Source organism: Manacus candei, unplaced genomic scaffold (genome assembly GCF_025592945.1).
Source record: "Manacus candei isolate 608988 ecotype Guabito, Panama unplaced genomic scaffold, ASM2559294v1 h1tg000088l, whole genome shotgun sequence".
Lineage (NCBI taxonomy): Eukaryota > Metazoa > Chordata > Aves > Passeriformes > Pipridae > Manacus > Manacus candei.
In genome coordinates this window covers 6,999,192-7,016,749 of record NW_026138136.1, presented here as the reverse complement: position 1 = coordinate 7,016,749, position 17,558 = coordinate 6,999,192, and the positions used below count along the sequence as shown (strand labels likewise).

Here is a 17,558-nt window from a genome sequence, read left to right as displayed (position 1 = left end):
GTGGGGGCCTGGCGCGGCCCCGGCGAAGGGCAGCGGGGGAGGCGCCAAACAGCGATTTTTCCCACGCTGGAAAAAAACTTATAAGCTTGTCCTGCCTTACTGTAACCTTGTCAAAGATGCATAGAGCGTTATTTCCTCTCCCCCGCGCCCCCCCCAGCGACAGCCAAGGCTCCTTCTATTAAAAAAAAAGGCTTCTCCCTTCCTGCCTTTGCAAGGGTAGTTCTTCGACGTGCTACGTCTCGCCCTGGTGCGAAGTACAGAAACACTACAAGAGCGAAATAAGGCGTATTGAACTTTTCTACCCAGCACCAGCAACATTTCAACACTTCAGGTTTTCCAAACTTTTTTTTTTCCCAACAGCAGCCAACATTCAGCAGTAAACATTTTTTTTTTTCAAACATCGCAAAATGCTTTGTTCAATTGCAGTCTGCATAGTTACACTTCCGTCATCCAAGAACTGTAAGTTATTCACAGAAATGCTGCTAGAAACTGCTCTATTAATGCCTTACAAGTTACATCTTGGCACTAAATGCACATTAAATTTGAGTTTGCTAAGCTTTAACTAAGCAAGTCTTCTGCCCCTTGATTCCTCTGACAGTAAAGAGGAAATACACACACAGGGCATGCCACAAAAATGGCTTTAAAAGTTCCAGAGTCAGTAAAGATTACTATTACAGTCTACATTATATAGAATATCATATTATTCTATTACGGAGGAAGTAAGCAGAAGCCTCTTGTTTTATTCAATAAAAAAAAAGTATTACAGTACAAAGTTATAATTACTAGTGCATCATTCTTCTTTTCTGCAATGTTACTTATAATCATAAATTATGATGTTTAAGTCCCCACATCACAAAATTCAATATCTCCATTGTGTCTAAAACTAATGCAATGCGTTTCACAGAAAGGTTGGAAGGGCCCTCTGCAGGCCATCCAGCCCAACCTCCCTGCTAAAGCAGGTTCACCTGAAGCATCGTATCCAGGCAGGCTTTTAACTTTAGAAGGAGACTCAACAACCTGTCTGAGCAGCCTGCTCCAGTGCTCTGCCACCCACCATGTAAAGAAGTTTGTCTTCATATTCAGATGGAACTTCCTGTGCTTCCGTTTGTGCCCATTGCCCCTCGTCCTGTCACCAGGCATCACCTTTCTTGTTCTTAAAGCATGGAAATTAACTATACATTCACGATAAAAGCACTGTAATTATATATATATATATCAGCATATTCAAACAAATACGAATACAAGACTTGTAATGACTTTATTTAGACACATTTTGTGTTGTTCTTGTCAGTTTTGACAGATTGGTGAAAGAACATAAGCTTTCCTGCATTCTATTTTTAATAATTGTACAATAAGCCACAGCAGAATACAAGCTGGAGAAATGTTTAGTCAGTATTTTCCATTCATTGCTAGTGATAACATTGTTTTGTTTTGCTTGTGCTATGCTTATGTACACTGGCCCCATCTGGGAGAGGGCTTCAAGTGAAATGCAAGTTGCTAGTAGGAGCGGATTGCAGGCGGGACGGTCTGGCAGTCTTCCTCGTTCAAAGTTCTGTCGATCACAGGTCTGTATTTCAAGGTAACCTGAAGCAAAAGGGAAAAAAAAACAACTTTAGGACAAACAAACATCCTGCATCTAAACAAGACAGTCTAGCTAATAGGAATGGCCAAATAACACAGATAACAGAACGACTTCATGGATGTTAAGCTAATTTCTCCATTAATTTCCTTCCACAGAAAATGAACAGTTTGTAACCTACAAGGAATGTTAAAAGTTCCATCACATTACCACTGACTAAATTCCTTAAAAGCAAAGCCTGACCAGAAATGGTATCAGAAGACTGACTCTAAAAAGGCCTTTGAACAAAAGTAAACTTTTGGCTAAGACTGCTAGCTCCTAATTCTTTCATCTAGGAAAGCCCTGCAGATGAGAACCCAATGGGATCAGTTAGGAGACAAAACTGTTTCTTTCCATTCTCAGCAGCTACTCAGGAAGTGAAGTGTTCTCACTTGTCCCCAAACTAGTTTCAAGGAAGTTAAAACTGGCTGGAGAGGAAATTAAGAGGATTCAGAACATGAGATACAAAAAAAAACCCCAAAGGTCAAGACTTCTATAGGGTCACAATTCAGTTCTATCTTTGAAATACCATAAAGCCACTATGCTAAACACCAACAACAGGTTTTGTCACCATTAGAAAAGAAAAGCTTTTGAACTAGCCTACACAAGGGGAAACACAATTCCAGTTCAAATAGCAAAGTCACTCAGCAACAAAATAAGTTTTGTGACAGTATTATCATGATTACAAAAGCTGTCTATGCAAGCAGCTGTCTGTTGACAGCAAAAAAGACCCTCAGGCATCATGTACCTTCCCAGATGGGATATCCACGAATGAAAGGGTGTGCTTTCTCCAGTGCTCTTCAAATGGCTTTCGCTGTTGGCCTTCGAGTGGCTTAGAATAGTCAAACTCATCTACCCGTAACTAAGAAGAAAATTAGGTTAGTTTTGGCCAGAAGTTATATCTGCAGATCACTTTAAAACCGCACAATTAGTTGCACTTCAATTACAACTGTAACACAGCGTGTCTCCAAACAGACAGCAAGCTTTATCTTAACACTGCTCATGTCCAATTTTAAATCCTCAGGCTTAACAAGGGTTTTAAGGTAACTTCCCTTGCATAGGACAATTATTTTGTGTGTGCAAGCTTATGTCCTGTTTATGCATTCATAATGTTATTACTACAGTCCTACTGTATTACTAGAAAGTCCTCTGTATTACTGTAGAGAGCTATAGAGGTCTCTAATCATTCAGATGCACACACTGAACAACTCTTCTCAAGACTGTTGCCCAGTGTTGCATATATTGGTCATTTTATATATAACAGATAAGAATAGATAAAGCAGAACAGATGGGACCCCAAACAAATACTACACTAATCATAACACTGAAGACAGTACTTAGAAAAAAATTACTAATTTAAAATAATCCATCTGAGGACACATAACAAGGAAATTCAATCCTACATGCAGGTCACAGAAAATATTTATACCTTATAATCCTCTCTGGCATGGGCACCCCGGGACTCTTTGCGAGCCTCAGCACCATAAATGGTTTGTAGAGCACAAAGCATCAGGTTTTGCAGTTCGAGGGTCTCCACCAAGTCAGTGTTCCACACAATACCTAGTAAAATATTAAAATACTATGGAAAATGGTCTACAAACAATCATTCCTCAATTTACTTCTGTCCTATTGTTGATACTTAGAACTGAGCTACCCAAAGCTCTACATACTGCAGTCACAGTACTCCACAACACTGAATTACTCACATTGCTTGCAAAGCTCAGGAATGACTCCAACACCCTAACAATCATCATGAATCTTAGAAAAATTAGAGTTCTACCAGTCCCTGTTGCATGTGTACTACTAAGACAAAATTACACCATAGATTCTTGCCTGAAACTCAGTCCCCATACCTCATTTCAGACCCTAAGATCTGACTAGATGATAGCTCTTTAAGTATATCCCTAGTAGATCCACACAACAGGGTTTCCCCTTCCTTCCTACCTATCTGAGAGAGGAAAATAAATCCTGCTAGTCATACAAGGTTCTTCAAGATGGACTCAAGTTCACTTACACAAATGTATCTCCATTCTAAGCTATTTTAACTTTTCTTGATGCTTAGCAAGAGCTGTCCAAGAAACCCAGTTCTATTTTTAGTGTTAGAAAACATGCCCAATAGCAGTAGTTGAAGAGAAATACATGTGAGTGAACAAAAGGTACATCATCAGTTGTACTTAAATAACCAAGTTCTCTTAAGATACATTGCCAGACATGGCAGTATCTGCATGCACTTTGATCTGCTCAGATGAAGAATGAAAACTGAGTGTTAAGTCTATGAATAGTCTTGCAACTCCCTGGCCTTTTCAGAAGATACTAATGAAGTTCATCATTCATCTTAATATCAGAACAACTTCACCTCATGTTCTGAGAGAAGAGCAGTTTGTACCTCACACAGTTAAATCCAATTTCAGTCTCTGTTTCTTTGAAAGATAATGCAACCAGAAAATGACCAATAAGATCAAGTATTTTACTGATTACCACGTTTAGTAAGTAGGGCTCTACAAAATATTTTGAAAGATTCAAAATGGTCAAAGTCTTCAGCCAAAGTTTCAAGAAATACATAAAGTTTATGGGACAAAAACCCCAAACACCAACACTCTTCCCAGAGAGTACTCTGACCAAGGTGTATTGTTTGCTATCAAATTACCTCTGTCAAAAGTCTTTAGATGAGCCAGATCACTGTAAATTTGGCTAAGTTTTTCACAGCCTTCTTGGAGTACAGAACCAGTACGAAATACAGCAGCATGGTTTTGCATTGCCTGCAACACAGTAAAACAAAATCAGTTTGATATGCTGCATGTAACGAACCCATGTAACCTCCTTAGCTCCAACAGAGTTTGCTACAGAGGGATTTGACTCCATTCTTCTATTCACCCCAAACAAATGAAACCCCACTCGATTATACAGCAAGTAAACCACACAAGAGGAATGACCATGAAGGGAAGAAGAAATTAACAGAAGACATACAACCTTTGCTGCACACAATCTTATCACACACTTTTTTACTTCTGCAAAGCAAATCCTGAAGTGCACTTTGCAAGGTGATCGAACCCCACTGCTGCTTGCAGCTTCTCCCACCCTGTACTTGGAGAGCTCCACCAGGCTTACCTTCTGCATGTTAAGTCGCACTTCTGAAGTTCTTATGCTCCCGTTAGCGAACCTTAATTTGTCAAGATTAGCAACTGACTCTTCACCAGCATTTGGTTTAATGGGGGGAACTGGCTCTCCTAATAAGAAAGTGGCAGTAAGTTTAGTAGTTTGGCTTGGCTTTGGTTACTGGCAGTTTCACAGACTAACGACTACTGAAAGATTTGACTAAAACACCGTATGTTTGTTTCCTCTGAGGTACACATTAACTGTAACTTTCCTGAACTCCCACCAACAGTATCCATACAAAAATAAAGTTCACAGAGGAACATATGAATCCCATTCTTTACTATGACAATTCATAGAGGTTTTACAGGTTTGGCTGAATTCTGCTGTTCATTCCTTAGAAGCAGCACTTGATCAAAATTCTTCTAAAATATGGAATAAGCTTGTGGTCCTTAACACCTTTTCCTATACTTTCCTTGTCTCCTCATTCCCAAACCTCCCACCTTCCCTTGGATCTGTTAAGGCACCAGTACAGGTCCATAAGCTTGGCAGTTACATGAGCTCTGCTTCTTAGCTCTAATACTGGAACCCACGTGTTACCAGGTAACAAACCAAACACAGGATCTGACCAGCACAGTTCACTTCACCTGTAGCTTTGCGTTCAGACTAATAAAACCCTTTCTACAATTTCAAACTCTAAGGAGCCACAGAGAGATTCAAATAAATGTTGGCACAAAGCCAAACAAGAAATACCACATGATCTAAGCCAATACCAACAGGAACCATCACTCTGCACCTCGTGCAGTCAGACTGAAAAAATAATCTGTCTTATTATTTTGGACATTAAGCAATGAGAAAATAGATGATGACTGCTGGAATTCAGCTGCTCTGGCAATATAACTGCCACTAACAGTATTTTATTGGGGGAGTTGTTTGTTTTTTCAGCTCAGTAACTGTTGCTGAACCAGAGTATTTTAAAATATTTAATATTCAGCAGTGAGTATTAAATCTCATCAGGGAATGAGATGTTTAGTATCTATCTGTTATCACTTGCATGTAAGTTCTTCTTATAAATCAGCAAAGTGGCAGCAAATTGCACTACACAAAAGTGCCAAGTGTAAGACAGACTACATTTTGACATAGAAGATAGTGCAGGATGTAGAGAAGTCAGTCTTCACATTCAGTATTCTGTTTTAATTTGTGAAAAAAAACAAACTGTTTTTGCCAATAGCACTGACCCAATTCTAGTTTTAAAAGTATCAACTTACAAAGCAAATGTTAATGTCAAAATATTTTCACAGCAAAGAACACGCCTATAAAAAGCATCAACACTGATTTCTTTCTTTTGTAACAAATAAGAGCCTATGTCTATCATTCTAAATTTGATTCAGGCAGCAACAACTCTGTGTTGGGTAGAAATAAAATCATAAAGGTGAACGTCTCTAAAAAAGTGAGACTTACCAGGCTTGCATGTATTTGCAATAGTAAGGGCACAGGCACGACCAAACACCACCAAATCCAGAAGTGAGTTTGCTCCAAGTCTATTTGCACCATGGACAGATGCAGAGGCTGCTTCCCCACAAGCATATAAACCAGGTACCACTTTATCCTGACCATTCACATGTGTAATCACCTGTCATTTCAGACACAAAATTAATACTCATTTTTCAAAGAATTTATAACATTGCAAACCTCCTTATTGGCAGAGGTCATGTGCATGTAAGGATGAAACACAGCAACTGTAAGTTTTCTCCAACTCTAAACCCATAATTACCTTACTTCTAAAGGGTAAGTAGTAATACTATACGCAGATGGAACTAAACCCAAATACTTCTTTATGCATGCTTATGAAGAGTACATGGCCCTGTTTCCCGACAATTTTGCAGTGAGTTGGAAATGCACAGGAATAGTCTGATCTGCTCACATTTCTAAGGTTAAATTTTACAATAAAATTTTACAAGTACAATACACGAACAGAGGAATTTAGCTGACATGATCACATTGACTTCTAACTCGTGTCAGTTGGAGGAATCTACTTTAGTGTTCAGATCACATGAACTGCAGAGAATTAATATATATTAACTCAAGTTACAGATTGCAACAGAGCTCTAGTTTGATCAGTGTTCAACTATACTATCTTCAACTTGATAAACAGAGAATTTTTGTCAGATGTGACAGTAACTTCATTTTAGATGTTTCTGGGAACTCCCACCTCTCCAGATGGACTGGAATATGGTTTTCAGGTTATTTTTAAAAACAAACCAAATTGTGTGTTTGAAGTATTCTGACATCATCATTATATTACTATTAATAATGGTATTAATCATCCTTACATTTATGAAAAACATTCTTAATGCTTTTATATTTGGGAAATAATTTCCTATTACAATGATGATGAAAAAAAAAAACCAAAAGTGATGTATATTACTTACCTGTCCTTTGTAGTTAGTAGGAATACCTCCCATGTTATAATGCACAGTAGGCAGAACAGGGATAGGCTCTTTAGTGACATCAACTCCAGCGAATATCATAGCTGTTTCTGAAATCCCTGGGAGACGGGTTGCTAGCTGCTGTGGTGGCAAGTGGTGCAACTGCAAGTATACATGGTCTTTTTCAGGACCACAACCCCTACCGAAAAAAGGGCAACACTGGAATACATAACAGGAATTTACAAACACTAGTAACATTTCTAATCCAGTTTGTTTTGCTTGTGAAAATAAATAACTTTTTTTTTCAAATGTTATCTGACAAAAATTAATATCTAGGACATTAATAAGACTCTTGCACTTGGCAGAATTAAGACCATTTTCCAACTCCCAGCTTTCTTTTCATAATAATTCACACTGTTTAAGACTTTAAACCAGTATATCTCTGCAGAAATATGTACAAATAATTAGTCAAGAGAAGAGAGCACCAAATTATGTTCATTGTTTGCAGTAAGAGCAAATATATTAAGAGCAATTGTCTCTAGACACATCAAATTCAAACAGGAGACTCCTAACATCTTCTGTTCTCTTTCAGTATCATTAGGAATTAACAAGAAAAATTTCAGCCTTACACGAGGAGATCAGCTAACACTTATTAAAGCTCACTCTCACAAATTATCATGTGCTTATCAAATGACCTACTGCACCGCATAAAGTCTAGCATGATTGAGTATTTATTCTGCAGCTTCATTAAGAGTATGTAACTAACCTTCCTTCACGGATTTCTATGGTCATAGAACGAGACACAACATCCCTGGAAGCCAGATCCTTAGCAACAGGTGCATATCTCTCCATGAATCTTTCACCTTGACTGTTAATTAGGATACCTCCCTCTCCACGACACCCTTCCGTTATAAGGCAGCCAGCCCCATAGATACCTGTTCAACAAAGAAAATACCATCAAATGAGATATTTTCTACACAGCTTCACAATGAGGATGACAAACGCTGAATAAACAAGATCTTCCTAATAATAATGCAAGTAAGTCAGATGGGCAGACTTCATTCCACTCTAAATATACCACTAGGAGTTGTCCCCCAGGACTACATAGAAAAAAGTGTTGTTATTCCTTTCAAACACTCTTCCTGAAAGGTAAGTAAGTTGATTTGGAACACCCACATTATTTAAAATATTAAAACTGGAAGCGATCTGCATCCATCAATGTGCAAGGAGAATTTTACAATTATTTGCTTATTTTTGTTTCCTCTTCTCCTGGGCTAAAGCAGTACAGACTGACTTCAAATTGTGTGGAATATTCAGTTTTCTTTTCCTTTAGAGAAGGAAGACCCATCTGTTAGCCTTCAGCATTAGTCACCACAGAAAACAAAACCACAAACCAACTCATGCACTTGATAATTATCTTAAAAGCTACAGAATTATCACACAACCAATGAAGCTTCTTTAACTGGAAAAACTTTAAGTCAGTCAAATAAACACTGGATGTCTATGATTGTAAAATTAAGCAAACAGTTAAAAAAAACCCCGCAAATTAAAACGAAGCATTTAATCAGCTACAAAAGAAATCTAGTTTGCAATCATTGTTCACAGTTTAGATACTGATTCGTGCTATAAAACTACAGTCTTAAATATGTACCTTAACCGTTAAAATATTAAAGACAAAGGAGATATAAGTTTAAGAGGTGAAGCGGTTTCAGCTTTGAATTCATAAAACCTGTTAGTAAAGACAGTACCTCAAGATATTTAACACTGGTCTTTAAATTGGAACAGCTGAGACTTTTCCCACACCGTAAGTCTGACTCTCAGATTTATATTCAAAGGAGTTGCAGACAAATCTAAACACATCTCAAGCAACTAATGAAGTGCTGCAGAAGAGTGCAAACTGACTTGAGCACATTTTAAAGCAAAGCAAAGCCTGTTGCTTTCTTCAACTCGTTAAAATAGTGTTTGTGAGTATTATTTCATATTCTGTACCTGTAGGGTGAAACTGAACGAATTCTAAGTCCTGGCAAGGAAGCCCAGCTCGTGTGACCATTGCAGTGCCATCACCCGTACTAGTATGAGCAGAGGTACAACTGAAGTAAGTGCGGCCGTACCCACTGCGGAACACAAAAGGTAACAGAATCAGCAGGAAGAAAAATTAAAACATCACCAGAACATGTCACTCAATTATGGTGTTTGTATAACAGTGGAAATAGAGCAAAGGGTCAATAAGAAAAATGCATAAGGTTTGCCCTCTCCTGCACTAAGTTCAACCAAAAGAAAACAAAACTGGTATTGCCCTGTTACGCTCAACCATATTTGAAAATGGCTGGTGACGGAAGGTCAAAAAAAAAGAATACCAACTCCAAAGCAGGCTAGTTAGGGTAATATCAGAAGCCTTTCTGCCAGCAAAAAAAACCAAGTTATTTCAGGAAATTCTATCAATCCAATACCATTCAACTTAATTCAAACTATTACTAGCAGTTTTATAAAAAATTGCATATAACAATGGTTTATATCCTCAATATGGCTCCTAACTTTATATTCTTATATTTAAAAACTTAGTTTTCTAGGTATTAAACATGAATTCTTACGCTGAAAACTAGGTTAGCCTCCCATGTTATTGAGAACTGCCAATAAGCCAAAGTTCAGGACAAACTCTCAAAAGAAATATCAATGTACATATTGTATGTACCTAAAAGTACACAAGTATGAAAATTGCCTTGGCTTTAAGAAAGCAATATCACATAGGCAACCAAGCTAAATAGTTTTCTTTGACATATATGTTTATAAATGTTTTATATACTGAAATAGATAGGAGACAGCCATAAGCAGCAAAAGACTAATGCATATAGCACTATAATAAACATATACAAACTTTGCAACCAAGTAATGTTAGGTTACACTCATATTCTGCTAATTTCATCCTAGAACAGTTAGAATTACAATGGTAACATCTTAATGTCATAGATTCTTCAGAATTTTGACAATAGCTGTTTTCTAAAGGAAATTTGAGACTCTACAGATATACATACACATTTGTAGCATTGCAACAGTATCTGCTTTAAACAGCAAGTTTTAAAAACCAAAGACCAGTTTAATCACACATACCATTCTTATACATTCCTAGTTTATGTCAGTGTTCTAGAACTCAAAGTCAGATCTCAAACCAAATTTATACTTGGTCACAAAATTAGTATGTGCCTTCTTTCAGAGGGAATGACTGAATTCAGTTATATCGCTTTCGGGGTAGAGGGAACTAACCTATAACGTATCCCCTCCACACTGTGGATTCAAACACATGCACAAACGCACAGACTGCCAACAGTAACACTCCCAAATTTCTGTCCCTCACCACAAACATTACATTACCCAGTGGCAATGACCGTGTTCTTTGCCCTAAAACGATGTATGGTGCCATCTTCTATGCACAAGGCAATAACACCACGGCATTCTCCATTCTCCATAAGTAGGTCCAAGGCAAAATATTCAACAAAGTAGCTTGTATCATATCGTAGGGACTGGGGGAAAATTAAAAAGGGAACTTTAAGAAAAATTGAGACAATTAAGTAACCTCTCTTCAAAACTGTCAATGTGTGTGGGCTGTACCAGTATAGCAAACACCACCCACCAACTCTCAGGGAAGACTGTTTGCACTCAAATATTTATAAAAAATTGCTAATTAATCTATTCTAGCTTAGAAAGACACAGGTAACTACCAAATCCCTTAATTCTGAGAAGCCATAGCTAGCCAGCAGACTTGTTATTTCACCTCTACATTTGGCAACAGGCTACCCCAGCTGCAGTGCTGGATACACGTACAAGCACGTTTTACTTAAGCTCTCCAGGAGGAATGGAATATATCTCTGGGAGCCTATTATACCAGCAGGAGCAGCGGGCACCAAGTCAAACATTTTTTCATGCCCTCAAGGATCAGAGCAATGTTTGGCAGCACTGAGCATTTGAATTGCAGCCGCACACACAGTGCAAACCTGAAGGAGTGCAATTAGCTGCCAAGTAAATAAAAGACAGTAGGTATTAGGTACTTAATTTCAGGTTTCAAGCAGCTCGCTATGATTTTCAAACAACCAGAACTTTCTTCAGTTATGATCTGTAGAATTAATAGGCAGAAATGCTGGAACACCAGTCACTTACTTGCCACAGAGCAAGCTCAGAAATGCACAGTGGGCCTTAATCCAGCTACACCTCAACTTCCCCTGGTCCTCGTTTGAATAACAGTGAAAGACAATGCTGTCTTGTACTTCTTTTCAGAGCTCCCCAATGCTGCTGTCTCAAATGTTTTGAAAAAGAAGTTTTTTTGGGGGAAAATTTACACAAATTCTTTCTGGGTCTATCAACAGACACGAAAGCACTAAGAGTGCAGAATTACTCCAGACCATGAAGCTAACAGTGTACACTAATTAACATCCATTGTCTTCATGAAAGCCATTATATTTACAATCTTTCTATTTATTCTGTTTCTGCTTACTCCTGACAAAAAACAAGTATCACCTAGGCTATATCCTTCCACATTGCCCCACAAAGGAAGGAAACCCAGAACTGTTATAAGCCATTCCCCTGGATTCCTCATTCATATGTGAACAGCTACAGGTTTTGTTTGGTTTTGGGTTTGATTTTTTTTTCAAACTCTAGGAGAAAAAAGGAAAAAAAAAAATATCTTTAACTGTAAATGCAAAAACCCAACCCAAATTTACTTTACCACTGCTTACCCTGCCATATAGAGTATGTAAGAGTGAGTGTCCTGTCCTGTCTGCAACACAACAGCATCTGTGAGCCTGTCCTCCTTTTCCAAACTGAAGACTCTGTCCACCAAATGCACGCTGATAGATTTTTCCTTCTTCAGTTCTGCTGAACGGCATGCCATAATTTTCCAGCTGTTGAACCCAAACAGAAGCATCAGAAGCTCTTGTGCATAACAATCCAACCAGTTATTTTAAGGAGATCTCCTTGGGAGCTAGCCTATGTAATAAATAACTACAGCTGACATCAGTTCCAGTGGGTCTCACCTCTATCACCGCAGCTGGGGCTTGCTCAGTCATGTAGTGTATGGCATCCTGGTCACCCAGCCAATCGGACCCTTTCACTGTGTCATAGAAATGCCACCTCCAGTTGTCATCCTCCATGTTTCCCAGAGCAGCATTGATCCCTCCCTGAAAGTGAAAATCCATTTGCCTAGAATTACATTACTAAAATACAGTTTTAGTAGGTTTATCTCATTTCTATTAAAAAAAAAAACAAACACACACCACTTATGCATCTGTGTACATGAAATACAGTAAAGTCAGATTTCATGTGGCTCTGAAAAACTTGAAATTTCTCAGTTTCACAGTGACTCATCTTGCAGTTTTGTGAAACACAGTGAATCACAAACTTACACAGAAGCAGCACTGCATTTTGAAAATCTTTAGAAAAGGGAAGAAAAAAGAGGCAGTATGGTGAAATGAATACATAAGTGAGGAAATAAAAATTATAAGAACAACTGAAAGGGAGATTAAAAAAATGTGTCTTGCAATGTCATTAGGTTGGAAAGACACTGAAAAGTACCTGTTACTTAATATAAAGTTTGGCAGTGTTTGGCTAATGGTTGGGCTGTATGATCTCAGAGGTCTTTTCCAACCTTAATGATTCTGTGATTCTACGATATACTGCCCTCCATGAAAGTTTCAATTAAATATGTAATATTTATAAATGAAAGTGTGGCCTTGAAACATGATGTTTGGGTGGGGCTCTGAGCAACATCATCTAGTGGGCGGCACTGTTGCCCATGGCACAGGTGTCGGAACTGGATAATCTTTAAGGTCCCTTCCTACCCAAACCATTCTATGATTCTATATCCAAATCAGCTTTCTGACAGCAAGCATTTTTTAAACATTTGTTCTACCTCATTTCTCACCTGTGCAGCAACTGTATGAGATCGGGTGGGAAACAGCTTGGTAACACAGGCTGTATTAAATCCAGCTTCTGACAAACCAAATGCAGCCCGCAGACCTGCTCCTCCCGCACCCACAACAACTGCATCGAATTCATGGTCCACTACTGGGTATTGTGTAGAAATCTGGAAAAATAAATCAGTTTGTTATGATCACAAATAGTTCAAGATACATCAAACAAGTTTCATAGAAACACAAGCAGTATAAGTTCAGTGTTCTTCACAGACTCTTGCAGCAATTGCTACATCTGTTATACGCTCTTGGGTGAAAACTATCATTAAAAAAAGGCAGGTATTTCAGCAAATCAGTCTCACTAGGTACTTGAACACAACACTCCACTAGAAGCCAAGTACCTGGCTGTTACACACTCTCAAGCATTAGGTGTATTACTTAATCTGTTACTCATGATACAAAACCCACAAACCTACCGAATCAGAAACCTTCGTAGAAGCGTTTTTCTTTCCATAGACGGTGAAGTGTAAGTTGCGTGCAGGAATCTGGCATGCCGCTGGCCACTGCAGAAAGAAGCCGAGACAACTGTTTTAGAACAAAGGTTTCCACAAGGAAGACTCTGGGCATTCTCAGCTACCCTACGTTCATAACAAATTTTCACTTACCACTGACACCATGCACACAAGACTATTGTATGAATACATTTTAGAGCTACATGCAATGAAGTTCTATCTTTCTATGATCACACTGAGAATAAAAAGCAGGAAAGTATCAAGTTTTGACTGGATGAGAGAACACCCTGTAATTAACAGGATGTCACAGACTATCCCTTATGTACTTCACGAACAGTGACCAGTCTCTCAGACCTCTCTGAGGCAGCACCAACAGAAGAATATGTTTGTAAATAATGCTGTAGATTTCTTCCATCTTTTTTTCATAATTAAGCAAAGATGAAGACAGCATAATAAGAACCACAGGAAGTAATGGCAAATACCTCTCATATTGAGCAATCATCATAATTTGAATTATTTCAGGTAGTCAGAATAATGAAGACTGAAAAAATAGGTTGAAGGGAATGCTGTTCCAGTTAAGCATTTCTTCAAAAGTCAGAGACATTTCTTTTTTCTCATGCTCTTATTAAATTAGTGACACACTTAAAAACATTTATTAATACTTAAATGAAGCACAGGGGCACGAGTTTTACCCTTCTGCAATGTCATTCCCTCTCTCCTGACATATTCAAAAGCAAATCAAACCAAAAGCACCCACACCTACTCAGTACTGAGCCTTTGCTTCAGTAGATTAAAACAACTAGAATTTTAGTCTCCCCCTCTCCAACACATTGGAACTTCTTTACGAAGCCCAAAAAACACACCTAAATCAGCATGTATGACTGCTGAGAAGAGCACCACAAAGCCATACTAGTCACCTGCCCAGTGACATCAGCACTTCCCTATTTGAAATATATCCTAAAATGCACTGGAGTGATATCTGTCTTTTCCAGCAACTGTTACATTCATAGTTCCATCGCCCTACACTACACTACCAAGCAGCTCTTCCATCCTCATCACTTCCAAATGTCCACCTCTTTGCTCATCTCTTACATGAACTACAGAACACTTCCCTCAACTTAGTTTTGTCATTTCTCATACCAGTTTCCTCAAATTATCTTCTTGAATAACAGCAAGTTACACAAGTCTGTGTACTCAGACTTGCTAACATATTTCTGGTTTTTACAGTTATCTTAGAATAAGATCAATCTTAACACTGCCCTGTTATCATGCCTTGGGGCAATTCCATGACCATCTTAACCTCTGTATCAATCTTCTTCATTAACATTCTTCATTCATATGCAAAAACAGATCAACTAGTCCACTGACAGCCAGATGAAACCTAAACATCAGACACAATTTAACTGAAAACCAGCTTTCCCAAGTCACAGCTCAAGTAGAAATGGGGTCGCCTCTTTGCAGCAAAACTACTTTCACAGGCCTGGAGGGAAACCCACAGAACTCTACGCCCACACTTGAAATGCAGCAGCCACGTATTCTGTAGCAGACACTACCTGCTTGTTCCCAAAACGCTGTTCCAGCAACAGTACAGCTCCTTTCACTGCAATAAATTACTTCTTACACATGTGCAACAACACATTCAGTTATTGGATTAAGTGATTCAAACAAAATCTTAACTGTATGTGAAGACAGCACACAAAGAGAGATCTGTACATACTTGGTATTGCTTAAAGAAAGTGCAAATGACTGAAGGGAGAAAACCATAACTGGTTATGCTCTAAAGCCTCAAAAGAAATTGAATCTTTTTTTTCTCCCCTCAGACTAAACAGCCTACTGCGATCTCCAGTCAGAATTCTGACACAATACCTTGCAACTGATTTACTTTCTAAAAACTTTTATTATTTTCTGAAGTCACTATCAACAGTTATCTAATACATTTTGCATCAGAGAACTCTGGAAGTATATTATTAAAAAAAGCCACAAAATATACAACTGTTTAGCAGATTGCTTTTCTTTTCACATCTAAGCTTCTGCAAAACAAGTCTTCAGAACTGCTATTCCCATTCACATACAATTGTTTTGTTAGAGCCATACATAAGAATTTCTCTTGCCACTGAATTTGGTTAGAATGAGTCTGAACAAAAGTCCGCAAAGCAGAAGAAGGTGTTGTAATAAATGTGAAGGAAACACTGATCACAGTAATCCTGAACTGTAATGCTACAGGGAAGATTGTGACTCTTATGAAATTAAAGGTCCCATCAGGGCCATCTAAAACAGACACACTCTTTAAACTTTTCCTCGTCTCAGTAGATTGTATTTTCTGCACTTGCTGTGTAAGACATGGACAAGTACAGTTGTATTTACAAGGTCCTTTTCCCACACGTTTATCTTTTGTAACCCCAAGCTCGTACGGACACACACAGGGTGAGAACAGGGGAAAGAAACTGCAAACTCCCACCTCACCACGGAGAAGAAAAAACCTTCCTTCGGGACCTGCAGCTTACAGCCCAGCTAACACAAACCTACCAGATGCCTCAGCAGCCCCTTCTGCCAGAATCACCAGCAGTTTCAAGCAACACAAAGATATACACTGGCTTCCTATGCAGGTCCAGAATCACAGAATCTGTTAGGTTGGAAAAGACTTCTAAGACCATCAAGTCCAACCGACGACCAAATACCATCACTGTGAACAAGACCATAAACACCAAGTGCCACATCCAGTCTTTTCTAAACACCTCCAGGGGCAGTGACTCCACCACCTCCCCGGGCAGCCCATTCCAACGTTTGACCACCTTTTCTGGGAAGAAATTCTTCCTAATGCCCAACCTAAACCTCTACTCTCTCATCCTATCGCTGGCTACCTGGGAGAAGAGGCCAAGCCCCACCTGGTCACAACCTCCTTTCAGGTGGTTGTAAAGAGCAATAAGGCCACCCCTGAGTTTCCCCTTCTCCAGGCTGAACAATCCCAGCTCTCTCAGCCAATCCTCATCAGACTTGTGCTCCAGACCCTTCACCAGCTTCGCTGGCCTTCTCTGGACCTGCTCCAGCACCTCAATATCCTTCCTGAACTGAGGGGCCCAGAACCGGACACAGTATTCGAGAGGTGGTCTCACCAGCGCTAAGTAGACTTCTCTGGTCCTGCTAGCCACACTGTTCCTGATATATAGGGAGACTGCGGTGACCTTTTCACCCCGATGCTGGAGCTGCACCTGCCAGGCCCCTCCAGGGCCTTTCCCCGGCACATCCCTTTCCCGCTGCCTCCGTCATTCCCTCAGGACTCCGCTCACGGCCTCAGGCTACGGCGCTCGGGAGTCGCGGCCCGGCCATGCCCACAGCCACCTACTCCCTGGTCTTCCCTTCAGGAGTAACCTGCCTCCAGGACACGAGCAGCAAGGTCGGCACGGCTCCAGAAAAGACATCAGAAAGACCGAGCCTGCCGAGGGGGGGGAGCCGGGGGCACCAGGCGGGTCAAGGTCACGGGGGAGACAGCGGGGTCGGGCCGCCGCCAGCGGCGGCAGGAGGGCAGGGCTAGGGTCGGGCAGCGGGACGGGCAGGGGCACAAGCAGGGGGCACAAACAAGGACAGGCACTCACCGCCCGCGAAGCCGCCGCCGGGCGCAGCCACCGCCTCGCCAGCCCCCGCGCAGCCGCCGCCGCCATCTCGCACCGCGGGCACGGGGGGAGCGGGCGGGCAAGACGCAGGCGCGAGGCTCGGCGGAACAGACCAACCCTGCCGGGGGGGCGGGGGGACCAAGTCACGGGCTCGATGCCGCCTGAGGGATACGACCCGACAGCTGCGTGTTTGCTTTCAGAAAACCTGCTTGCGGGTGTGTCTTTTCCGTGAGGAAAGGCTCCTAAACAGCTTCTGTTTTCAGAGGAATTAAAAAAATAAAACAAACCAAAAAACCCCCACAGAAAACACGAACCTAGAATTCTGTTACTGCCATTATTTTTTTCTTGGTGAAATACTGAAAAATGTACTTCTCCGGCACTGTAGGATTCGGCCT

At 40.1% G+C, this 17,558-nt stretch overlaps 2 protein-coding genes across 2 annotated transcripts in view; one reads left to right on the top strand and one right to left on the bottom strand.

The window, feature by feature from the left end:
- Positions 1-17,558, top strand: part of LOC127482463 (uncharacterized) — a 225,693-nt gene that overhangs the window by 65,492 nt on the left and 142,643 nt on the right. The gene's annotated exons all lie outside the window — the stretch shown is intronic.
- SDHA (succinate dehydrogenase complex flavoprotein subunit A) lies at positions 1,240-17,298 on the bottom strand. Its single transcript, XM_051812731.1, has 15 exons — positions 17,146-17,298; positions 13,517-13,603; positions 13,052-13,213; positions 12,165-12,308; positions 11,868-12,032; positions 10,510-10,658; positions 9,130-9,254; positions 7,907-8,075; positions 7,144-7,339; positions 6,173-6,344; positions 4,727-4,845; positions 4,266-4,377; positions 3,048-3,178; positions 2,367-2,480; positions 1,240-1,584 (listed from the first exon to the last, which is right to left on the bottom strand). Exons 1-15 carry the CDS (start codon positions 17,209-17,211, stop codon positions 1,498-1,500), a joined length of 1,998 nt encoding a protein of 665 aa, XP_051668691.1. The 5' UTR covers positions 17,212-17,298; the 3' UTR covers positions 1,240-1,497.